Source organism: Triturus cristatus, chromosome 7 (genome assembly GCF_964204655.1).
Source record: "Triturus cristatus chromosome 7, aTriCri1.1, whole genome shotgun sequence".
In the NCBI taxonomy this organism is placed as follows: domain Eukaryota; kingdom Metazoa; phylum Chordata; class Amphibia; order Caudata; family Salamandridae; genus Triturus; species Triturus cristatus.
Genome location: NC_140590.1, coordinates 1,591,756,932 through 1,591,784,141, shown reverse-complemented (window position 1 = coordinate 1,591,784,141; position 27,210 = coordinate 1,591,756,932). Strand labels below are relative to the sequence as shown.

At 43.4% G+C, this 27,210-nt stretch overlaps 1 protein-coding gene across 3 annotated transcripts in view; it reads right to left on the bottom strand.

Annotated features, from left to right (window-relative positions):
• STX16 (syntaxin 16) overlaps positions 1-26,610 on the bottom strand; it is a 121,630-nt gene extending 95,020 nt beyond the window's left edge. The window contains exon 1 of one of the 3 annotated variants that reach the window (XM_085619444.1): positions 26,282-26,610. In XM_085619444.1, coding sequence (XP_085475570.1) covers positions 26,282-26,413 — 132 coding nt within the window. In that variant the 5' untranslated portion in view covers positions 26,414-26,610. Of the gene's footprint in view, positions 1-13,001; positions 13,122-26,281 lie in introns of those variants that run through there. The other 2 variants (XM_085619445.1, XM_085619446.1) reach the window with 2 other exon arrangements.
• Positions 26,611-27,210: the final 600 nt, after the last annotated feature.

The following is a 27,210-nucleotide window of genomic DNA, read 5'->3' as shown; positions in this document are numbered from 1 at the left end:
GAGGAAGGAAAGCGCTGTGCCCCTGAAAATCACCACCGCCGCCCGGGACCTGAGCGCGCCGTGGAAGGAAAGCGTTCTGCCCCCGAGATCACCGCCGTGGGCCCGAGGTTGCGCGCAACAAAATCGCTCCTAAAATCACCGTCGCGAGCCCGGACCAGGAGTCGCCTAGCAACAGCGGTCCCATCAAGGCGAGCCTTCACTGATGTCAGCGTAGAGCTGGGGGAAATACTACCGCTGCTGGAAAAGCCATGCTCTAGGGCGGGCGGGGCTGCCTTGTTAAGCTGAGCACATGAGCCCCCCACCCCCATGCAGCATGGAGCTTCTCTAACACCGGCACTCCTTGCGCTGCACCCCCAGCGCTCGCACTCACCCCATCTCCCCCGGGGCTCTCCCGCCGGGCTCCGTGGCTCCCGCCTCTCCGCGCCCTCGCTCCGGATCTGCAGACCGGCTGCAACTTCGGGATCCACGGCCTGCTCGCCCCGCCAGTCAGGGAACGGCGGGCGCGGCCCTCCTTTTCCTGTGGCCGCTGGTTCCTGTGGTACGTCAGCGCTCTTCCCCGATCCCCAGCACAGATCCTACTCCGGCCATGGCTTTGTGAGACAACACATGGCGGCCTCAGCAGCCATGAGCACCCCTCCTACACTGCCCCCCCCCCATGACATAACGACGGAGCCGCCCCACGGGATCAGTCCCCCAACAACACCCACCTCGCCTGCATCCGCATCCACAGGAGCCTCCAGACCCAGGGGGCTTAATCTTCGGTCATTCTATTTTTTAACTGACTTTTCCCCGGCAGGATATTAGTTCACTCCCCGTAATCTCAGCCACCATGGGAGTCCAGGGCTTCCAGGATTACATCGAGAAGCACTGCCCCAGCGCCGTGGTGCCGGTGGAACTACAGAAGCTGGCCCGTGGCTGCCTGGTCAGTCAAAAATAGTGATTATTTTGGCCATGCTCTTTAAATAACAGTAAAAGCAGTGTGCATAATATCAAACAGTTGTTTTGCTTGCCATCCCACCTGCTTTCCTTGCCTTCGAGTGTCTTTAAAACTAACGCGACCCCTGCACATCTGCTTTGTGATATGTGAAGGGAAATTCGAAGGAGGTTCGTCAAAGGATAACGAATCATAAGGGATGGGTATGGAGATATATATATTATGCATGCCACTAGACCGGTAGGCAGACGGTTTTTAGTGGTTGGTCCTGCTTGCATTTGTGTCATGCCACCAATTAGATTGTTTTCACGGCAACCCTGCACCACGGGCTTAGAATAGGCATGTCGTCTATGTGAGAAGTGGGAACACGTTTTTACCACGATTGGAAGTTGGCTCGTACAATATTTTTTTTCCCCTCGCTGTAATGTTCAAATGGGTAAAGATATTTAACTTTCCTGTGGTACGTCAGCGCTCTTCCCCGATCCCCAGCACAGATCCTCCTCCGGCCATGGCTCTGTGAGACAGCACATGGCGGCCGCAGCAGCCATGAGCACCCCTCCTACACTGCCCCCATGACATAACGACGGAGCCGCCCCACGGGATCAGTCCCCCAACAATACCCACCTCGCCTGCATCCGCATCCACAGGAGCCTCAGACCCAGAGGGCTTAATCTTCAGTCATTCTATTTTTGAACTGACTTTTCCCCGGCAGGATATTAGTTCACTCCCCGTAATCTCAGCCACCATGGGAGTCCAGGGCTTCCAGGATTACATCGAGAAGCACTGCTCCAGCACCGTGGTGCCGGTGGAACTACAGAAGCTGGCCCGTGGCTGCCTGGTCAGTCAAAAATAGTGATTATTTTGGCCATGCTCTTTAAATAACAGTAAAAGCAGTGTGCATAATATCAAACAGTTGTTTTGCTTGCCATCCCACCGGCTTTCCTTGCCTTAGAGTGTCTTTAAAACTAACGCGACCCCTGCACATCTGTTTTGTGATATGTGAGGGGAAATTCGAAGGAGGTTCGTCAAAGGATAACGAATCATAAGGGATGGGTATGGAGATATATATATTATGCATGCCACTAGACCGGTAGGCAGACGGTTTTTAGTGGTTGGTCCTGCTTTGCATTTGTGTCATGTCTTGGTTTCACGGCAACCCTTCACCACGGGCTGAGAATAGGCGTGTCGTCTATGTGAGAAGTGGGAACACGTTTTTACCACGATTGGAAGTTGGCTCGTGCAATATTTTTTTTTCCTCGCTGTAATGTGCAAATGGGTAAAGATATTTAACTTTCCACACTTTTTAATTTATTTTTTATTGCTTGTGTTATCTGCTTAGGTTTGTTTTTCTTGTCGAGTGGAGGTGTAGTAGATAACGATGTAGAGGTAATATTTCCGCGTTCTTTAGGTCTCGGCTAGAACAAACCGCCGGCAGCATTACCTGCCACACTATTGTTTGTCTTAAAACAGCTTATATTGTGGACTCCTAACAGCATACTGATACATGTGCCCGAACCCCAAACGCTGATTTGCTCCCCTTCTCATGTCAGGTTGGTGATGATTTGTAAAACAGTTCAGAAGGTTAGTGCACATAAACAAAAATAATGTCATGAGCAATGCCAATAGCTCTAACTTTAACAATGCCAAGACCGTTGCATTGTAAATGCTTGTTTTATAGATAAATGGAGCAGCTCTTTCCATGAAGATACCCATGATAAGAAATGGTAATAGTACAAGGAGTTAATCTGGATCTACAGACCTTTTAGCAAGAAGGGGGAAAACTCCCTTCAGGAGGGAGAATTAAACATTGTCAGTTGCTTGCATAATTGTAAATGCTTGTTTTATAGCTAAATGGAGCAGCTCTTTCCATGAAGATACACATGATAAGAAATGGTAATAGTACAAGGAGTTAATCTGGATCTACAGACCTTTTAGCAAGAAGGGGGAAAACTCCCTTCAGGAGGGAGAATTAAACATTGTCAGTTGCTTGCATAGGTACCAGGTGCTACACGTCAGACAGCCATGAGTGGATTGATGGTCTACAATATGTCTAATAGTGTAGATATGTGTTACGAAGAAAGGACTGCTTGACTTCTTTTGGCTTGCTGCGATGGGGAATCAAATTTCGAGAGACTAACCGACCAAAATTGTGTACCTTGTTCACACTGTGAAACTGATGAGCCCATAGACAATTTGGGAAACAATGATGACACTGACTGACCTATATGCATGGGGTCAGTGGTAGAAAATAGGCTATGCATTCTTTAAAAATGCTATCAAGAACTAGATGCTATAGAATAGCTGAATTTCATTGACATTTTAGAACATCAGTTCACCATCTAGCCAGGATGGTTGGGAAAACATTGATAAACAATTCACAAAGATACAAGTGAAGAATACCTGAAGGAAGCAGTTAAATTACAACAAATTAAAATATGTGTAACAAGATTGAAAAGGCACCCCGGTAAAGAAGATGTCAAGGACAAACAGATCATCGAGATGCAGTGAGAGGCCTTTCCAGTGAGATTAATATTCGATTTTTTTTTTTTTTTTTTTTTTTTTAAATCAGCACATGGAAATAAAACCTCACTGAACAAATTATTCCAAAACAGGAAACCTGGGAAAAATATCAATGGTTTCAACTATACAATAGCCCTCACTGTACAGACCATATACTAGAAAGTAGCAACGTCTTAATTATCGAATGACATTTAAACAAACGTATCAAATACGAATTTCATGATTAGTGGTTTCGAAAAATCAGTCATTTTTAAGTGCTAAAAAACGAGTTGCAAATTACATTAAGTTTCTTGGGCTGCTGCCATTTTAGAATGGGTTCAAGCAGCCTAGGAAATTGTGCTAGTTTCTGATCTGTATCCAATATGAAGCGCTCTCTACATTAAGGACAGCAAAACCTGCACTAGACAATGTCACTGGTTGCCTGTCCCTGCCAAACTGAAGGCATACACATTAGTGAGGGCAAGGGGGGGGGGTGTGGCGCGGTGAGATGGGAGGGGTATCACTGCACCTTCCACACACCCTAGCTTTATATTCCAGTCGGTCACAATACCAATGACAGCAAGTGTGTTCACGTTTCACTCTCCTGCATGTGATTCATACTGAAATGTGCCACAGGCAAAAAGGGCGCACCCACATGTCCAGAACAGCGAATGATGTGTACATGTGTGAAGCACGATTATTAACAAAGTGAACAAACACAATATTGACAATTCAGCTCGAAGCACGTTCCTAAAAAGTGCACACTTTCTTCATTTGTGCTATGAATTGGTGTCAATGTAGGACACGATTTCTCAAAGATCAAACTCCAAGGAGATCAATTATACCACTGCATGACCTTAAACTTCTCTTTGTTCAATTATAAACCGGCAACAAAACCGTCAACCAATTAATATCACACTCCAAATCAGTTTGTTTACAAGAAAAAAAAATACGAATAGGATAATCTTTAAGAATTTGAGTTGTATAGCCAAAGCTCAAGTCTCAAAGGTCTCACCAGACAGGTGGAAGGCTGCCCCGGGTCCAACAGGAATGCATCCCAATGAATCAGGAGCGACCACCTGCATTTGGCAGGAGGGAAAACCTTTTTAATGAGCATTTCTTCTCAGCATCTTTATTCTCCAAGTCTCACTTTAGCCACAATAGCCTGTCTCCTCATCTCTATTGTAAGCCCCAAATAATGGCCAATAGAATTCAGAGGTAGGGAGAAAATCCAGTCGAAAAGGCTAGTGTTTTGAAACTCCACTTTGATGTTTGAGGAACAGAACACTATGGGCCTCAATACGATGTCGGTCGGAAAGGCTCTGAACGGCATTCAGATTTTCCTAACCCGTGTCGGAACCCATGTTTACGACCGATCGATTACGATGGGATGTAACCGTTCGGTCATTCCGAATCTGTTCCGACTGGCATTCGGAGAATCCGAGTCAGTCGGAACCGAATCGTACAGCTCTACGGACCTATTTACGACTGATGTATTACAATGTCAGATTCAGACAGCCTTTCCGTATCGGTCTGCCCGACACGGAACTGCTATCGGAAACTGACTTTGGGGGCCCGTAGCAAGCCCCCCCTTTACCCGGAGGCCTACGGTTGGGGCTCATGGGTCCCCTCTTCACAACCATGCACAGTGTGGCAGGTACTATGGGGTGCCTGCGACAGGGTGCAAGGTTTTCCGCAACCACTCCTTTTTTCAATACGAGCCTGTGTTGCTCAGAAAACAGGCTCCCATTGAAGTCAACGGGAGTCCGACTGAACGGTGTTCGGAAACATCGTAATCGGTTGGTCGGACTCTCCGAACCAGAGTCGGTCGGAACAGATTCCGACAAGGAGTCGGTCGGATTGCTTTCTGACCGACATCGTAATGAGGCCCTATGGGTTGCAAAGTAAATGAAGAATGATCCTACACAGGAAGTCTAGTTTATCATACAATGCAGGACACAATTTTCCATCATTAAGGAGAAAGAAAGATGCAGTTAGGCCAGGAACATTGTGCCTTTGCATAACAAGTGGATACTAAAAGAGCAATTTAAAAGTGTGAAAAAGGTAAACTAAACAACTCAAAATGTTTAAACTTGTGGTCTTGGACATTTGGGCAAACTGCAATTCATGACTACAATGTATTTTAGAATAACTAATGCACAAACTGATAGTATATTTGTGAAAATGTGTAATACGTTTTGTGGTACTCAATGTTTTGCACTGTTGATTAAAAATTATCCAATGAAGAAATTTCGGATCTAAATTGTTTTGCGTCCATTATGGTTTTTCAGGAGATACAAGAGTCATAACAATCTCTTCTGTAAACAGGATGAATACATTTTATTCGTTTATATGTCAGCTCTCCCACCAGCCAGTCGCATAGCAAAGGTGCCATGGGACCCAATACAAGCAAGGGCAATGCACCCAAACAATCTCCTGTTGATGTAGCTACCAAAAATAAGCATATTTGGCACCAAGTGGGTCCTTAACACCTCTGGGCCCCAGGGCCACTGCACCTGCTGCACTACTGACTGATAAGGCCTCCCCCCACACAGGCAGTTGAGCAGCTAGCTGAATATTCTTGTACACCAGCAAACACATTATGTTGTTAAAGTACAATGATGCTAGGTAAGTAAAAGGTGCAACAAGGAAAGATTAATTATTGTATAAAGAGGTTGCAAATTCAGTTAGATGGTAGTACAATGATAATATACAGAAAGTTGTAGAATATATAGTGTGGAAGGAAATTCTGTTTCATTCAATTAGAGGAATGTGGATCGCATACACACTGCCAACGCAGAAAAAGTACCTAGCAATAAATTAGTGGCTACAAGATCAAAAGGGCAACCCGGAGGGGGGGGGGGGCGGGTGCGTGGGGAAGGGATTTTGGTAATTCATAGATTATGGTGCTGCCCAAAATTCCAACAAAAAATGACAATGTATCCATAGTTAGGATTCCCAGGTATAGGAATTCCTCGGAATATTTCTCACCAATACGTTTGCCCCCGTTTGATGAATCTACATGAAAATTTCCAGGTCTATAGCTTTTTCCTACATTGGCGGAGGATGGAAGTTTTCGTGGGGATTGGTAAAGGGGGTGCAACTATAAAAGGAGGGTCCCAAAATGTATTTTTTCACCAATGCATTTTTCATAGACTTTTGAATAACATGTAGCGCAAAAACAACTGAGCGGATTTCCAAGAAATTTGGCAGGAATATACATTATGGTGTGCAGAGGATCCTTTGGGGTGGTACCGGTAAGTAGGATACGTATTTTTTAGCTTATAAGGCATTTTAACTTAGTGATATCTGTTCAAGCCTCACAAAATGTTGCAGCATTTCGTGGACGTATAGCAATGACAAGGCATTATGCAATTGGATAATGACTCTTTACAAAAGTTAAAGGCAACCGTGTTGTTTTTAAGTACTTTTTGGCTGCATTATATGCTTAGCTATTGGCAAGTTTTAGGTTTTATATTTTTTCCCTACCTATTACCACTTAATTTGGGTGGTAATAGGTTGAGAAAATTATTTAGAAGCTTCTGTATTTTGATTTTTAAATGTACGAGTACTTACTTGGAAGTACCAGTGCTTAAATATAAACAAAAAAATTAAATACACTTTACTACACTATAGTTTATAAATATTGTGTCCTACAGCGTATTTTCAATTTTTTGCATATTTAAATCTTCATAAAAAAAGTCTGAGTACCGCAATAATACCTACAACTTACAGCGCTATTTAAAGAAATTGGAAAAAATGAGCAGTTCTTAAACTTCTGTAAAAATACCTATCTATTACCTAAAGTGGTAATAGATAGGTAACAAAAATAAAACCTACTACTTAGGTATATCGAAGCCCCTTACCCAGAACGCAGCACAACGCAAAGAGTACTGAAAATGACATGGATGCCTTTTACGTTTTGTAAAGAGCTATTAGCCAATCAGATACTGCCTTCTGATCTGCATATACCGCAAAAGAACTGAGTATGTTGACACTTTAACACTACTTATACTATTTAGACATACTACCAAAAACTCAACATTTATCCCTCAAAATCTATATTCCTTCTACATTACATCTACATCCGTTCACCCACTTTCACGCTTTATCTGTTTCAAGTACCACACTCCATGCCAGTAAACTCTACTCCACTGCACACCATTACATTCCACGCCGCTCCACTCTATGCTATTTCACTGTCCGCAATTACTTTCAATACCACTCACTCTATGCTATTCAACTCTATGCCACTCCACTCTACCCCACTCGACTGTATGCTTCTCCACTGTACGCTACGCCAGTACGCTATTCCAGTGCAAGCCACTCCATGCTACTCCAGTCCAGTATACGTCACTTCACTGTACGCAACGCCACTCCACACCACTTTAACCCACCCCACTCAATTCCACCTAACTCCACTGTACTCCGCTCAACATTATACTCCAATCAACAAGTCTATGCCACTCTACTCTACCACACTATATTCCACTCTATATCACTACACTGTGCAACAATGAACCCCTGTCAATGCCAGGGTACAGCACTCAATTTTACTCTATAACACTTTACAACACTCTATTCACTGCACTCTACGCAACTCCTTCTACGCCCCTTAACTCCAGTTTACTACAATGTATTTTGAAACACTACTACACTGTACTCCACTGCTGCACTCTATGCCAGTCAACCGTATGCTACCCTATGCCATTGAACTCTAGGACAGTCTACCCCACTCGACACTTCCATACTGTACCACACTCTACTGTACTCCCCTGTACAACACATAAATGCACTGTGTGACACACTTTTGTGCTCCACTCTACAGCACACCATTCGACACCACTACACACCACACCACTCTACAACACTTTACTCCACTGTATGCTAAGCCACGTCACGCAACTCCACTCTACTCCCCTGCATGAAACTTTACCCCATTCTATGGCACTATACAACACTCCACTCTACCACACTCTACAAGACTATTATACTCTTCCACTATACAACAGTGTACTCCACCCTATGCCCCTGCACTCCACTGTACAACCCTCTATTCCACTCTATGCCCCTACACTCCTCTGTATAACACTATTTCCAACACACCACTCGACTGTACAAGATATCACTCCTATTTATAACACTTTTCTCGACTCTACACTAACAGGCACATGCATCAAGCAAAATACCGGTCGCAAACGGGCAGATTCTCAGAATCTGACCCTTTGCTCCCGGTATTTTTGCATTTGGGATGCATCATCCCAAATGCAAAAATCGCTATTTAAGGAATCTCAAAATTGGGATTCCTTAAATAGCGATTGCATTTAAGGAATCCTTAATTGAGATTCCTTAAATGCAATGCATTACAGTTTAAAAAATAGCGATTTCGCTATTAGCGTGAGCAAATTACCATGAGGCTGGACCTCATGGTAATTTGCGAAAACTTAGAAAAATGCACTTCTTTGCATTTTTCTAAGTTACATGTTGCCCACACACATGCCCTTAGAGCATGTGTGTATGCAACATTTGTGCAGAGTGAACATACATGGGTGCAATAGGGTGTCATTTTGACACCCTTGCACCATCGAAATTGCGGGAGCAATTTGCGAGTACCTACTGGTACTCGCAAATTGCTCCCGCAATCTCTGATTCATTCCTATGGGCCTGGAGGCCCATAGGAATGAATGGGAAGACATTCCTTAATTGCGAATCGCAATTTGCTAATCGCAATTAAGGAATTTGTGGGAATCGCTATTTCTTTAGCGATTCCTACATGCATAGGGTTTTGCTATTCCTTAATTGCGATTCCTTAATAATCGCTATTAAGGAATCGCAAAACCCTATGATGATGCATGTGCCTGTATGCCTGTCCACTCTAGTGCACTCCACACCACTGTAGTATACAACAAGCCATTGCACTATACAACACTTTACTCCACTGGATCACACTCCACTGTACAAAACGCCCCTCCACTCTACTGTACCACACTTCACTTAATGACACTCCACTGGACAACACTAAACTCTACGATTTGAAGCACATTATTAAATCATCAACAAAAAAACCCCATTGAAATAAATTGAAACCACTGAAATACAAACCAAACTTAAAATACACAAACATTACACATTCAGAAGTTATATCTGTACCTTAAATGTATAATTGACGCACCACCTTCAAATTTATATAACTGTATTTATTATTTATCTACATACCAAACTTAAACTACACAAAATGTTTAAATGCTAAAACTTGTACTTTTAATTTTGAATTTACGCAAGACCTTTAAATTAGCAACGGTGCTAGTGTGCGCACGACGGCTCCCGGCCGTCATGGCACAGGGCACAGAAAATCCCTCTGGGCAGACACCAGAGGGATTTCTTTTTCATCCCCAAAGCCTCGGGACCTGGGGAAGAGCTTCCCCAGCTCCCGAGGCACCCCTGTAGCTTCTATCAAATGACGATCAGGGCGCACGTCGCGCTGACGTCATTTCACAGAAACCGAAACTGAAATGAGCCTTTAGGCTCATTTCAGTTTCACTTTCTATGTGCTCAGGAGGCTATCTCAGCCCCCTGAGCACGTAGAAAGACGGGAGAGGTATCATTGGAAAGGGGAGGGAGGGCGCAGTAGCCCCCAATCTGCCCCCCCCGGAGGGGTAGAAAGCCCACTAGACACCAGGGATTTATTTAGGGTAATTTTAATTGGGATGGGGCTGCCCAAAAAGGGCAAGCCAGCCTTTCTGCCCCCCCTTGGGGGCAGATGGGGGCAGTAGCCCCCAAAATGCCCCCGTGGGGGGGGGGGGGCAGAAAGCCCCCTAGACACCAGGGATTTTTTGGGGGGCAATTCTAATTAGGGCAGGGGCTGCCCAAAACAGGCACAGGCATGCCAATGCCCCCACCCTCCCCGCCAAAATTCCAGCCATTCTGCCGCCCGCCGGTGGGCAGATGGGGGCCATAGGGGGGGGGGGGGGGGGGGGGGGGAGAAAGACCACTAGAAACCCGGGATTTTTTTTTGTATTCATGTAGGGGTGGGGGATGCCCAAAATGGACATGACAATATGCCCCCAGAGAAATTCCAGTCTTTCTGCCCCTCCCGGGGGGGTAGATGGGGCAGTGGAAAAAAAGGTGATTTTTTCAGCTAAAATTGAGATTTGCAAGGCATTCTGGTAAGGAAAACGTTTTAGTTTACAGAAATGTGTGACCCACCCATGCAAGTAAGGTACCATTTTTCTCGAAACACTTTGGGGAATGCGGGGTGGGTGGAATTTTGTGGCTCCAAGCAGATTGCAGAACTTTCCACCACAGAAGTGTGAGGAAAATGTTTTGCTTATTTAATAGTTTTTTTAGGTTTGCAAGGGATTCTGGGTAACAGAACCTGGTGAGCGACAGTCTAATCACCCCATCCCAGATTCCCCTGGGTGTCTAGTTTCCAAAAATGTATAGGTTTGCTAGGTGCCGGCAGAGCTAGGGATCAAAAACTACAGCTAGGCACTTTGCAAAAAAGGGGTAAATTTTCATTGTGAAAATGTGGTTTGTCCACGTTGCGTTTTGAGCAGTTTCCTGTTGTGGGCACTAGCCTACCCACACAAGTGAGGTACCATTTTTATCAGGAGACTTAGGGTAAAACCAAATTGTAGAGCAACTGTTATTACTTATTGACTTTCGATGCATTTCTGCCTTCTAAATGAAAGACAATGTGTAAAAAAGAAGTCATTTTGAAAAATGACCTATAATTCTCATGCTACTATGGGTATTCCCAATTTCGGAAATGCGCAAATATCTACTGTTTCTAAACTCTATATTTTGTTCCCATTTCAGAAATACATAGGTGTCTTCCATACCGATTTTTCCATGTATACATTTTCCCAGAATAATTGCTATGTACCCGGTACATAATAAATAACCAATACAAGTCGCTGCTCAGTTATTGGTCTGGGTTCGTCGGGTTCTTAGTGAACCTACAAGTCCTATATATCCCCACAACCAGAAAGGTCCAGCGGATGTAACAGTATAATGCTTTCAAACAGCTGTCATAATTAGAAGAAGTTACAGGTGAAAACGTTGATACAAATGGCTGTTTTTTTTAACTAAATTACAATTTTTCCTATATTTAACATATATTTTTTTTTTTGCAGAGTTTTTATATAGCACGAACTTGACCCGAATCCAATCGGGTATCAGAGCACTTTACATAGCATCAGTTACATTGCATGAGGACACATATTCATTTTTTTGTTAGGCACGGGGAGATTAAGTGATTTGCCCAGAATCACAGGATGTTCAGCGTCATTACCGAGACTCGAACCCAGTTCCCCAAATCCGAGGTCGAGCGCCCTAGCCGTTAGGTCAACTCCTCTCCCCTTTATAAAAACTGTTAGTTTCTATAAAGAAACCTTGAAGGATCTACACAAATGACCCCGTGCTATATTCAGAATTGTGTCTACTTTTCTAAAATGTATAGCTTTCCAGGATCCATTATTGCTTTCATACCCATTTCTACCATTAACTGGAAGGAGGATGGAAGCACAAAAAATAGCAAAAATAGGCTATGTCCCAGACAAATGCCAAAACCGTGTAAAACATTTTGGATTTCTGACAAAAGTCTGCTTGTCCCTGAAAGCTGGTTAGATGGCGATTTCAGCACTACAACCCCTTTTTTTATATCATTTGCAGGGAAAAAAACAGACGCTTTCTCCTGTAGCCCTTTTTACCAATTTTCCCCCCCAAAAACACAAATGTTGCTGTATTTTGGCTAATTTCTGGGTCCCCTCCAGGGGAATCCACAAACCCGGGGTACATTTAGAATTCCATGATGTTGAAAAAAAAGGACGCAAATTTGACGTGGATACCTTATGTGGTCAAAAAGTTACTGGGGCCTAAGGGTGAACTACCCCAAATAGCCAAAAAAAGGCTCAGCATGGGGGGGGGGGGGGGGGGGGGGGAGAAGCATAGCAGCGAAGGGGTTAAAGCTCCTGCACCTCCATACACAGTGTAATCAACTGGATAGCTATATTACATTAACTATAACTCCCCACTCTACCATGCACTGCGTTCTCACAAAAGATGTGATTTGCAGTGTCATAACCGTTTATTGTATACACTATTATTTTAGATGGTATAAGTGATATAATATAAAAGGGTACATGCAGAGTACACAACAAAATTCATAAGTATTTTTGAGCCCAAATCCGTCCCGCAGACCAATAAGTCATGGTCCGAGGTCGCAGGAGAGATATAAGGAGAGACCTCTAAGAGGCTATGTTCGAACACGTTCAGTGCATCTACCAATAGAGATAATATATGACCGTGGTACCAATTCATACTACGATACAGCCCCTTGATGGAGTGGGCACATTGCATTTCACCAGATATCTAACCAGTGTCAAGTTATATGGATGCAGCACCTGTATATATTGCTCTACGGACATAGTTAGTTTGTGCCCTCTCGTTCATGATGCAAACACTGTACAGGCAATAAGGCCCCTAACTGCAGTACAAGCGCAAAGAAGCACCCAGCAATTAAAGCGCTTAATTATGTATGAAGAGTAGTGAAGATGTGAAACCATACCTCATCCAGCTCCTGGAGTAGTTTGGGTCCCACCAGCCCATTCCAATTAGGCAATGCAATGAAGTGAGAAAGACAGACAGAAAGACAGGCACAGCAGTCAGATCAGAAGATAAAGATCAGCTAATTAGCAGTAAACAAAGGCAGTTGTCAGCAAAGGGTGCAACAGATATTTTTGTTAAGATAAAAAGTCTAAAAGGATACATTTCTTTTTCTCAGAATGATGAATTTTTATGTACATATACAACATAGTTTAATAAAAGAAATACTTTGTTATCCTATCATTAAAAAACAAACTTGAATTAAAAGGATTCCCAAGTGTATCACAAAGTTTCATCATCCAGGCATCTCATATAGATATAAATCGAACATACAAATAAACCACAGACCTTAGAAAAGCTAATCAGACTGTCCAGCATGCAAAAAAGATAAAAGTCTGGAGCTATAGGGAAAGATGTGTTTCATTTATTATCGTGGATCATGAAGACTGTACTGCTGGTGACTGGTAAAGCAATTCAGATGGGTTAGAGAGCCACTAATGTTCAGAAAGCTGAAGACTGACTAAAGACAACTTAATTATTTGTTGTAAACGTAGAGGTTTTTCGTGCTCCTTGTGAATTCACCACTCTTCCCCCAACCATCCTTAACTTAGGAAAGTAGTGTGGGAAATAGAAGAAGAGCTTGCTCAAGGGCTGTGATTACAATTTTCAATCCGGTTGTTGGTTCACCTACTGTACTAAGGAGTTTGAGTGAAGGACATTCCTAAACTATGGATTAAGGAGACATTTCATTATAGAAGAGCCTCTGGTTCAGCCCTCTAGCATCTCATTACAACAACATTTCAAAGAATTGGTGGCAGGAGTAGCAGTAATCAAATGTTCATTATCAAATACAACAAAAGCTTAATAAGTGCCCAAAGTATGCTTCAAATTACGGAGCAAACACTAGCAGGGTCCTTCCACTCATCAAATTGAATTGTACGTCAAATGAGACTTCTTATGCGCACTGCCAAACAAAGGCTTAGTGCTGAACAGGTTAATCTAAAAGCTGGCAGTACCTTGGTTACCATCCTATGAAATGTCAGAAGGAACGCATTTTCAACCCAAGTCTTCAATGTCTACAAAAAACAAGCATGGCTAACAAAACGGGCAAGCTAAAACTTTAACTACGCTACATACTATGTTCTATTCAGATCAGAGTAGCAGAGAAAGGGATGGGTCAACGACAAGTCATACATTGCTTAAATGAAGTCAAAAATGAATGCGGCACAATTGGTTCTCCCTTAAGGCTTGAAAGACCGAGGGTGCTGCCTATGTATTTCACTACTGTTTCACTGGTTCCGCAGATGCTCCCTCAGAGCCATCCCACAATGATTGCTATTCTCTTCCCTCGGGTCAATGGCATCAAAAGAACAGCATTCTTATTCCTTTACATACTAGTTTGAATTCGGCTTCTGTTCCTTATTCCACCCACAACAAATCACTCTTCCACACAGTAGTCCACCCCTGCAGGAACTACTGCAAAAGGAACTACATGGGGCTCTAATCCAAGACACAGTACAAACTCAAGCATGTATAGCTTACAAGGCAGCCAGCAGTTGCCTTATTTGATACCAGTCAAACAAAAGATTGCAGTCAAAACGAAGGGTGGGCGGAATTTGCGAAATTGACTTTTGCAAATTATCGCGAAATTGCACAAAATCTCCGCGAGCATGCAAAACTTTCGCAAAGATGCAGAGATTGCTTTTCCCGCCTGTTTGCGATGTGTTTTGCATGCTCACGGGGAAATATATCTCCAACTTGCCCATGCGGTCGCTAATGGGCGCGGCCATCCTGCTCGCGATGCTTATTTCCTGTTCGCGATCGCAATGACGTGTTCGCGATCGCAAACTCTCGCGGGATAGCGCGACCGGCTATCAACAATCCAACATCTTGTGGCGCGCGTGAACGGATAGGAAAACTCGTCGGCGAACGCAGGGACCCGGTAAGTCGCGACCGCGCGCGAGAGAATGCATTTTTAAAGCGCAGACAAGAAAAATACTTCCGCGGCAGGTTGCGAAAGTTTTGAAATTTTCGTGCTCTCAACGGAACGCAAAAATGTCATAATATCGCAAATTCCGCGAACTGAACAAAATTTACCGCCCAGGCCTAGTCAAAACCATGTTTAGTCTATGAGGGTTTGCATGGCCTTATATCCCATACATTCGAAATTGGAGTGCAATACAATAGCAGACAACACCGAAGGTTGGCCACTGGAAAATTATTGCCACCTCGTCATAGCAAAACAAATGTTTTGGAGGCAAGAAAGTACAAGGGCTTTCCATGTGAGATCCCTACTACTAAACCTTCACTTTGGAGCCAACCGGGTGCAAGTCTGTAAAGGCCCAAAACGTCACCCTTTCCTACTTTCATTTGGACAACACCCTAACTATCATATTATTATGCAATAGCCTCTGTGGCTATAGGACAACTCACAAACCGGATTTGATGGACTCTTTAAAAAAGAATTACAAATGTGAGAAAAATAGCAAAAAGGGAAGGGTTAAGAGCCGAGATATTAAATTTTAGTTAAAGCTGCATAGTTCCTCCCTCGCCCTACTTATTTCCCCTTACCCGACACTCAATTTGCATGTGTCCCTGTTGCTCAGGTTCATTAAGTGTCACTTTAGGCAAATCTCCGCTGAAAAAGTACTGCCTCTGATCTATTTTTTCTGATCTCATTTATTTATAATCTTTGTCACACAAATTTGACCCGGAAAGCTTAGTTTTGAATGAGCTAAGGCTGGCACCTCATTTGAGCTCGAAAAAAGTCTAGGTGCTGCTTTACTTTAGTCCAAACATACAAATAGAGCTCTGGGCAGAAACATTTTGTGCAAGATGTTCTGGTATTGAGTATTATTCTGCAGATGGAGGTTATACAACATGCTGCGATTACTCATCCTGACACCTTGTGGTACATGATGACAGCTATGTTATTCTCAACTGGCGGCGGTCCCATGGAGATAGAGGAAAACAAAAAACAGCCACAGAGGGTACACGTGCAGGTGATCGACCACCAATGCTTTGGTTTTAGACGCATTCGGGGCAAACACAGTTCAATCTGACCAATGCCTTTTTCCACCAACTCTCCTTGTATTCTTTCACGAGTGCTCCTTTCTGCAAACAGGCCTGTTAATCTTGTTCTCATCTTGTAACATTTGTTGTGCATTCAGAGATGGAAGTATAATGTCACGCTCCGTCCTCCAAGGGAGCTTGGTGTTAACTTTTCTTTCTCTGAGTACAAAGTGAGAGGATTTATGTGACAATCTTGCTGGATACTGTGCAAGGAAAAGGTTCGTTCTCTTCTAGCACACAACAACATTTAAATGAACTGAGCAAGTATTTCAAAATATATCAGAATTCGGAACACAAATGAAGCACAGTTTTGTTACTTCTGAAATGTGTTGTAAAGTATGATCAAAACAAGTCATTACACTAGGTGATACCAATTCCACACATTATCATATGTGCGCTGTATAGTCTGATTAGCAAAAACTTTATGTCTGTGGAAATGTAATGGTTGTTTCAATTGAAAATGTGTTGGCTGTAATGACAGTGTGCTACCACACCGTGCATACTCCACTGCACTCTACAATGCACCACTTTGCTTTACACCATTCCAATCCACTGCACTCTACGTCACTGCACTCTACTCAGCACAACTCCACTCTATGCTACTCTACGCCACTGCACTCTATGCCAATACACTCTGCACCATTGCACTTCACTCTGTAACACCCAACTCTAAGCCCTTGAGTGTCCACTGTACGTCACTCTAATCTACCCTGCACCATATGCCACTGCATTCTGCTCCACTTTACTCTACATCAATTCACTCTACGCAACAGCATTCTACCCTGCACCCCTCACCTCTATGCCAATTCACTCTGAAACAATCTACTCTACACCACTGCACTCTATACCGCTCTACTCCACAGCATACTACTCTGCAACACTGCACTCTTCGCCACTCTACTCTGCAGTACTGCACTCTATGCCAATTCACTCCACAGCATCACTCCACTTTACGCCAGTGCACTCTGCGCCAGTGCACTCTGCACGACTCTACTCTGCACCACACCATTCTACAATGCACCACTCTAATCTACACCACTGCATTCTATGACGCTGCATTGTATGCAGCTGAATCTTATGCCACTCTTCTCACCACTACTCTACACCACTGCAGTCTGCATCACTCCACTCTACGCCAGTGCACTCTGCACCACTCTACAGTGTAACATTCTAATCTTTGGCACTGCATTCTACGATGCTGCATTGTACACTACTGAATTCTAAGCTTCTGCACTCTACGCCACTATACTCTGCAATATGCCAATGCACTTTACATCAATTCACTCTAGTCTGTGCCACCCCAATGTATGCCATTCTACATGACTCTACTCTATGCCACTTCAATACACGACACTTTCTGCCACTCTTCGCCATTCCACTCTATGACACTCTAAGCCACTTTCCTTTATGCCATTAACTGTTAGCCATTGCGAACAGCAGCCACGCTGGTATACAACATGGCAAAAACATATTGGCGAAGCCAATAGCTCGTGCATGGGTGAGACCTACTGGATTTGCCGATGCTTGTTTAATGAGGTAAACATCCTTTACAACAACTGCGTTGCAATACATACAGTTACCCTGCATTTTTTACTCCGCAAAGTCTTTCACAACGCAAACCATTACAATGCATTCACCATTACAACGCCCCGGTGGAGTTAGAATAGTAAATTGCGCTGTAATGGAAAATGCGTTGTAAAAGATTTTGCGGAGTAAAAAAATGCGGGGTAATGGCACGGTTTGTAAAAGCGTGCGGGGTAAAGTGTAATATTCGTTTAATGATAGCCAGTGAGACTGATGACAGTAAATTGCATGTCTGCAGGGAACGAAAGGGATTATCCATGAAGCCAATGGCGGGGAGAGGTGGACGATACAAGTTGATGGACTTGACTGTATAAAGGGAGGGAAGGGTAGATCGTCCTCATTATCGATACCTCATGTGTAGCTGCAATGCAAGTTGCTAGGAGATCGGCTTGAATCTCATTCTGAAGTTGTTAAATATCACTACAAGTTTCCCTTCCAAGACTCCCATCAGTAGTTGAAGGAATACAGTTTCAGGGTACACTGGAAGGGTGGTTTGACCAGAGGAGACCAGAAGAAACGATCTCCATTTATGAGGATTTATGAGCATGACTGCTCAGAGGGTCAACCAGTGTGGAATGGCAGTCCAAACTTTAGGTATGAATGCTGGTGTGTTGTCTGTATAGCTGTGGTACAAGAAACCAAAGAGGGTCATTTCATCACTGAAGGAGGTAATGTCTGGAGAAAAGCGATGGGAGATCTAGAACTGGCCCTTGACGAACACCCATTAGTAGGGGTGTGGGCAAAAAGTGAGAAGAGCACCAGGGCATAGAGAATAAAATACAGCCAAGAACTGAACCAGTGATGCAGAGGAAGAAAGGGTATGTCCCAAATGCAATAGCGATTTTCTGAGAACAAGAATAGTGGAGATGCTACAAGTGCAGACAAGTAGGAGACAATGGCAGCCTTGATGGAGCAGAATGCCTGAGAGCCTGGTTGGAGACAAGTAGGAAGGCAGACAGAGAGATATGGAGAAAGGTGACTAAACAATATTCTTTCAAGTGCTTTGAAAAAGACAGGGGGTTGGGAGACTGGGTGTCAGTTCAGCTGGAAGGACAGGGCAGCTGTGGGCTCTTGAAAAAATGTACCACAACTGCTGATTTGAAGTTTTGAGTTAGGAGTCAAAGCCACTATGGTGAAACGAGCTGGAACACTTGACAAGTTTGATCCATCAATCTGTAAGTTTCATCATAACTTCTTCTCCTGCCCCCTAAGTTATCGGCAGAACAAAATTCCCTTTTCCATCAAAGTAGCACCAATGGATCCATACCCTTATTATTAGCAACTTTTGAAGTACTCACAGTCAACTGTAGTATGGCTGTGTTCTCTAAACTTTACTAACCACATTCACGGTGGATGCATACACTTTGGTAGAAAAAGAACCATCAAGGGCTCATGAAGGCTCAGGCAGAGCACTTACGAGACTACAATTCCAATGATGAACACAACACACCAGTCTGCTGGCCAATGCATCAAAAGTGTTGTGTCCTAAAAGTGGGCAGGCCTGCGAGAATTATTTTTTTTTTACGGAAAGCATATGTTCAAATTGAATTGGGAAAACAAACACACTGTCATGCGCCAAGTTAGGCTGGAAAGCTGGGGGGGTGGAAATGAACAGCAAATACACACTACTTCATAAAAATGTACCCACTACTTGGTTGCATCACCTTCAAAACAAAACAAACCGCTTGATTTCACACAAATGCAATACCACACACTGACAGAGGTAATGCCACTCTGTGGCCGGTCGAAGAAATCAAAACGTTCTGCCACATTTAGTCTAATCTCATTTAGCTGAATTAGCACCCCATACCGGGCCAGTTACTTTATAAACACTTATCAATTCATCTGCAAGATAGTCCTTACCCAGGAATCTGACTTTCTTTTCAAGGAAGTATATTATCTTATATTACCCAGAGCCAAACCCAGCCCTAGCTGCAAGATTTTTTTTTTAAATGCCTGGCGAAAACCTGCAAACGCACATTCTTTCCAATATCTCCAGAGTATGGATGAACTCCCACGCCAGCTTTAATCACCACTGCTCCAAAATAAGAAAATGACAAATAAGTTTCTTGTTGAGGTTCTATGGCACATATCCCGGCAGAAAATACTCACATTCACCCTTCTCATATTTTTTCATTTTGACAACGGATGAAAAGTCTATATTGACAGTCACGCACTCCACACTGTTCAATATTAGCTAGTAAATCTGCTTTTGTTATAAAGCCGGCGGCCCTATGTAAATACCAGAAATTAAAATTAAACTGCATTATATCTTGTGTGCCCTCTAAACCATTGCATGCCTGCTTCACAAACGGCACAAAGATGTAGTAAATAGGCCAGACTTTGCACACAATGGAAAAAAAAAAAAAAACACACTAAACACTAAATAAGATCTATAGACATGCAACACCACACAGCAAACTTCGTAAAGGCTGTCACCATTCCATGGGAACTATGGATGATACTTTTAAATTAGTTGGGGCAATTTTGGGAATATACTGAAAAACAATAAAATTATGCCATAAACCCCATTTTGAAGTATGCAGCCTAAATGGTCCATGTGTTTATCAAAATGTGGCCTTGTGCATTGCATGACACCAAGAGCGAGATCAGGTCAGAAGGAAAATTCAAATTCAAGGAGAAACGCAACATCTTTAAAACGGCAAGTCTAGAAATCTATCAAACACTATGTTTTAGTTACCTATAACGGGTGTGGTTACCTACAAAGTGAGAAAGGAATGTATATGGGATGTGGTCTATATATATAGAAGACTGAAGAAGACCGTCTGGCAGTTTTTTTTTTTTTTTTTTAAATCAACCACACAAAACTATAGAAGGCAACATATGATTCGATTAAGAGGACATCCAGGAACAATTGGGGCAAAACTCCCAATTAATATGCAGAGGCATTATTAAAGATTTGAGAACAAAACAGCAACACACTGAAAACTATATGTTTTAATAAACAAAATAATCCCATCACAAAAAGGGACAGGGGCGAATCAGATATCAAAAGCAGAATACTATGCAACTGAAAATAGTGAGAATTTGAAAAATACTCAAAATGTCACCATGTCACTCGCTTGAAATATGTTATAAGCCTTCTCAAAATACAAAGCACAAATGTGAAAAGTTTTGAAAATTGATAGTATATTGGGAAGTGGAGGTCTCAAGAGTCCACTTGGCGTTGAAACTCTTATTAGTATAACATTTAGCACAAGGTTTTTTTTAAATAAAAATAAAAAAAAGAATAACGAGGTGAATAATTATCATTCTACAGAATATTATAATAAGAGTGTGGTTTTTATTGAAAGGCCCTTTGAAAAGAAAATGTGTTACACTCTTGATGACCAAATAACAAAAAGTATTTTAAAGAGCACTCCCAAGACACTGACAAGGCCTGAAGGTGGATACACCAGAAGGAGTCAGAATGGTAAATAAAAAGTAAGGCTCACCACAGAAAAGCCAAGTAATCACTTATTTGTGGAACTGTTGCAGGTCATTCACTTCTTGGATGGACAAGGGAGTTCTGGAGATTATCATGAACCTCAAAGAAGGATCTACCACCTAGTGCGACATGGCTAATTGAGAGTTTATAGTGGAGAAATCTGGAAGCATGATCTTGAGTATAAGTGGAAACACTGGAAGTGAGGACAGACGGACCGGAGAATGGAACGCCATGTGGACAGCGTGGATGGACTTAAACTGCAATATCTTGGTTCGAGAAAGACAGTGAGAAAAGGATTCTTTCTAAAAAATAAAACACAAGAATCTGAAGAGCTGCGCTGCGAATTTGCTTAAGTCTACGAAGTAGAGCCCGATGTGCACAAAGGTAAAGAGTCTTCCCGTAGCCTACTCAGGAAGGCAAAACTGAAGGATGTACTTCAAAGAGTGAAATGGGATTTCTACAGAAGGTATCTGCCCATTATCGTCACGTTTTGACACCACTGTACGGGGAGCAAGAAAGACAATGTTTACTCTTAGGTAGTCAGAGAGGTCTGAGTGGACCACATGTATAGCAGTGAACAGCACCACATATCTCCCGTTGCCAAAAAACATGGGGGTGTCTTTTGAATTACAAACCTCAAATCAAGTACACAAAAAGTTGTTAAATTGTTGGATGTACGCGTTGCTCAAGTAGGCATGGACTGAGAGAACAAACCATTTTCAAACAATGGTGCTGGATAAAAAGGGGGAAATATTTTGATTGACTTTATATGGAACATGGCATTTTTTGTTTTAAAATGAGTGACTGCTTCCTACAGACTGCGAGAAGCTAATAAACAGACCTTTTTATTTTAATTAAGCAGTTCGGTTTTATCAATCGCCTAGCACACAGACTGGCATCTGATCACTTGCAAAGCCTCCTGTGACAGTTCTACTCGCACACTGTTGAAATAAATGTGTTTTGCTGGCAGTGAAGGTAAAGGATATGATGCGTTCTAAATTGGTCTGATTCTGCATGCCAGACTTTAGAGAAAAGACGCGTCCTGCTAAGTGTTGAAGGCGTCTTCTGTGTTTCACAAGAGGATAGGTTTCTTCTGTAAGGTTTTTTTATTACATGGGGAAGGGTGCAGATACATTGAGCCAGCCACTGGATAGATTATGACTCACAGAAAGAGGTATTTATTTCCACATGCTAACCTAACAGAAAGCCAGCTCCCGTTTATGCATGGCATATAAAATGAACAGACAGATGGTGTCGGATACCCCAGTGCATCCTGTAGAAGATGACAGTCCCTACACGTATTACAGTAGCAGGTGTCATGGGCCAAGATCATTGTGTAGCAGATATTAGTTCTGTCTGCTGCTGGTGTCAGCCCCGTCATACATATATAGGTGGGCAGGTGGTATAAGGCATAGCAAAATCATCTCTCCAGCAACCTACAGACCGTATATACACATATATTGTTAAGAGTCTTGTCCTCCCAAGCAACCAGTGCAAAGTGTCAGCTCTTTAATCTTTGCTATGAAATCAACAAAAATCCTGTTTCACCACATCAGACTGTAAAAGGTGCTCGTCACTGCACACGCATGCTTTAGAGATGGGTGGTCAATGGTCTCCAAGACTCCCTTGGGTACACAGATGTCACACGAGATAGAAATGCACTGTCTCCCAGAGCACTTATCCCATCAAAATAGGTTGTTATATTTGAGTGGCAGGTCAATGTTCTTCTCTGTAGACAAAGCGCAAGGGGAGATAGGAGGGAAGAGCTGACCAACTACATATTCTTACAGCACATCCGGAGGCAGGAACATCCATGTAGAAGCGCTGTAAAGTGTAAGATCATGCTCTACTAACTGGTGTGCTATATGGAAAGGAGGCTGAAACAACAATGTATGGTCTACACAGAGGTAAGATGTCAGAATTGATAATCGGGCAAGCAAAGAAGGGCAAGAGAGAATTCTCCCTGTAAGCCTATTATAGAGAGGTGTGAGGCAAGTTGAATCCAGTGGCATTCTATAGTGACATATAGTGATCCTGGAAGAAGACAATTCTCACCATGGCTTGCCATATGCACCTAACTAGGCTCATTTTATGGGCGGGGAGCGGGACACATCCGAAGTGTGGTGCAGATAGGCTGGAGGAAAGGAGCAGTTCACAGACATGTTAAAAAGACCAGTGGACAGGCTGAAAATACCCACTGAAGTGTGAGAGCTACCTCAGGGCAGCTGAAGTGCTGTAGAGAGAGGTAGAAAAGATGTTGCATCACTGTTCACACAAAACGATGAGATGAAGGCAGATACACATCTCTTGGTACGTTGAAAAGGCAGAGTACCCCTGCAGACACACTCCAGGGCGTACCCTCACATGTGCACTGAAGAGCAAACATTCCCTCAGGTTCTCTCTAGAAAGTTTGGACAGCAAACACAGACCCCTAGAAGAGTGGCAGGAGAAGGGCTATCTACACAGGTTGGCTGTACTGAGGCATGACACTGGTGCACTATAGCTGAGTTGTGGAATAGAAGCACAAGAGTAAAGGGGATGGGTGTCAAGAAAGCCCACAACATTACAGATTGATTTGACAAACACATACCTTCACACACAAACTACAGGAGAGCAAGACAACCCAGAATGCGTGACATATGGGAACTCCGCAGGGCATGGTGCACTGGACAGAGTTGTGGGGTAGATGGATGGCTCTATGGAGTGGTTGGTACTAGAAGAATTTCAGCAAGCACATTCGAGATTAGCAGGAGGGAAGACTAGCCCACATGGGTACAATATAGATTGATAGGAGGACTAAGCCACTACCACCCGTAAACTGTAGAGAAGCAGTAAGAAAGAGCCTTCATATCTAGCAAACAACAGAATGGCTGAAGGGCAAACGCACTAGAGAGTGGAAACAGGACATTTTCCCTACTCAGGAATAGAAGGGTGGAGAAGTTTGGTAAAAAACATCATAAAGGGATGGAGGGGTAAGACAAGGGCCTCCAGCGAGAGGAAGCGTTAGGCACACAGGCATACTAAAGTGCTGAGGACAGGGACACTCAGGACATGGAGCTGCACATAAGTGATACAGGGATAGGATGATATAGCATCCCGCAGGACAGTGCTTAATTTGTGTCAATGGCTACAAGTAGTGATCGCCGGCACTCATTTTTGGGGACCAGGACTTATTTTTCATTGTAAAACTTTGACCAAGGACAAGAGAGTAAAAGAGGTACAAGACAGAAAATGAAGGAAGAGAAAGACATGAAAACATAATCTGAAACAGGGGAATTAAGAAAGAAATTAAAGAACTTGCAAGAGTAAGATAGGCAGGAAATATAGGGAGTGGGGGGGGGGTGAAGAGGCATTAGTTGGAATCAAGAGCTTACAGTGTTGATACATGGCAACCCAGACATTGGGCAGAAGACTCATACGAAATCTTTGGGCTTCTGCGCTATTACGTATTTATTTATTTTTAAAAAATTAAGCACTGTTAGTAGAGACAGAGTGCAGCAGGGGGACAAGGAGTATATGATATGAATGGCTACGAGTGCCAAAGCTACAAGCAGGTGTATACTAGCATGATGAGAGACAAAAGGCTTACCAGGTTCAGAGATGTGGAAGGAAATGTTGCAGACACACAATACATAAAACAAGGAAGGTTGACCCCTATCAGGCACGATCTGCAGGGCCCAGACTGAATTTTATAAGCACCAGTCTATACTCTAGAAAGGAAAAAGACAGGGGCGCACACAACAAATTTTGTGCCACAGTAGGGTACAAAAAAGGGCATCGCCCCAAGTTGAATCGCAGGGAAGTACTCCAAAAGTACTATAGTAGAAACACTCTCACATGAATAAAGAAGCCAAACGATATAACGAAAGCGAGCTACAAGGTAGGAGATATTGGACATTCAAGAAAGTGACACAAGTGCACCCGACAGGGAGGCTATAGAGGGGCTGGAACGTATGGGCACACTGAAGCCAAAAAAAGGGTAGGCAAGTTGACGGGCCTCGGGCACAACAAAATACTAGGAGCGCTTCTCACAGGTATGCTTTTAAGACCGTAAAAGACATGTGACAGAGGACACAAGTAGCAATCCTTAGAACCAAGTGCGGACGTACTCACAATGCACACTGTAGAGGTATAGATAATGCTGTGGGCATCCTGGCAGGTGTGATATAGATAGGCAGGAAAATACTGGCATTCCAACATGTATTTGTAGAGAGAAATGTACGATGAGTACTGCGTAGGGCATGTTACACAGAGTTTGGTGTCCGAAGGAGGTTCTCCAGTGAAGTAGAAGGCAAAGAAACAGGGTTAGACATGTTACAGACTAGCAGGAGATCATGATTGGCGTAACAGAGCAGCAAAGGGGGTAAGGAGGTAAAGGCATCCAGTAGGTGAGATACAGAGGGTTAGGATGACATTAGTACCCTGGCCATACACACCGCAGATGGGTTGAGAAGGAGGGCAGTAGGTTTGCTGGAGGACCTTGAACCCTATTAGGGTCACTATAAAAGAGGAGGAATTGAAGGCGCACCCAGTTAAGATGTGGGATAAGTTTGTCATCGACATTAACTTAACCTTCTATTTTATACCATTACATAAAAACGTCCTAAATGGATCAGGGAAATTTGATAGGTTTGTTTACCTCTCTGGGTAGGTTGGAACTATCTCACCTGCAGAAGCTACAGAAGGTAGGAAGAAAGAACAGGCAACCTTCCAAATACATTTAGAGATGCTATCCATCGGGACTGTCTGCAACAAGTTTGGAATAATGTGTTTTGGCTAAGGATAAAGACCTACCCTATAGCGATATTTATGTATAGGCAGGTTAAATTATACTAAGGTCAAATGCTTCGCCTAACTCGCTGAGGCGTAGCGAGCTCTCATGGCGTGAATTTGTGGAATCAGGCATGCAATGAGGGTGTCTTGGAGGGTGTGCTTTATGATGGTTATAAAGGCTCTGGGAGGCATGCATGCATGCTTGCTAAGGAGGCGTAGCAGGGCACGGCAACTATGGAGGAGTTAGCAAGTAGGCATACTTGCAGGCCTTACAGAGATATGGGACAGCACAGCAAACCGGAAATCACACTATGAAGTGTAGGAGGTCTTGGGCACGCTATAGAGGGGTAGGAAGGCAGACTCACCGCTGCATGGCCTGCTGATCGCAGAGGGCTGCCGTAGGAGTCATTACTCACTTGCTCGGCCAGAAGCTGCCGGCTCTGGCTCGCGTTGTTCCGCAGCAGCAGGAAGGCCTCGGTGAGGCGGCGGGTTGCCATGTTTAAGGATGGAAGGAAGGGGGCAACCCGCCCGAGGGACAGGGCCACCCACGGGTGCTTATCCCGTTACTATGGAAGGGCTGAGGGCCGGCATCCCAGACCTGCTTCCTGCAGAGACTGACGAATTCCGCGGTACGCGCCGCAGAAACCAGTCCTGCAGCAACACTGAGCCAGAGGTTCGGAGAGCTGTCAGGCATAGGGACATAGAAGAAGGACTAGACGTGACACCACCGGCCTTGGAGAGATAACTGGGCGGCCATCTTGAAACGATGACTTCTGATACCTAACCCTCAGAGGTCTTTAGAGTTTTGCAGGATTTATACTAATTCTCGGTCTTAGGCATATCTTAAAGGTATATAAATGTAAATTTCTTCAGAAAAATTGCACTGTACCGCCGTAGTGCTAGGAAAAACACACATTGATGCAACATATTGAAACGTAACATGAATTGCTTAACATTATTTTCTGTGATGAAATGTGCACTTCGTAAGGTGAAAGGCAGACATTTCTACGAATTTTTTAAGTTTGCGAAGGGAGTTGGTATTTCTTATCTTAATATTTATGAAATCTGTTAACTTCGAGATGGCCGTCGTGTGACGTTTGTCGGCTGGAAAGCCAGGAAGTGGCCTTATTGACACACGAATACTAATGTAATTTGACAGAAGTCCCTGATTCCAATGCTACGGCAAGATGTGAGGCAACATGTTGTGGATAAATAGTGGTCCACAACCGCTTTCTTCTCAAGTTGCTTTTATTAAGTAGAACAGGAAACACAAGAGCGGACTCTCCACAGCAGA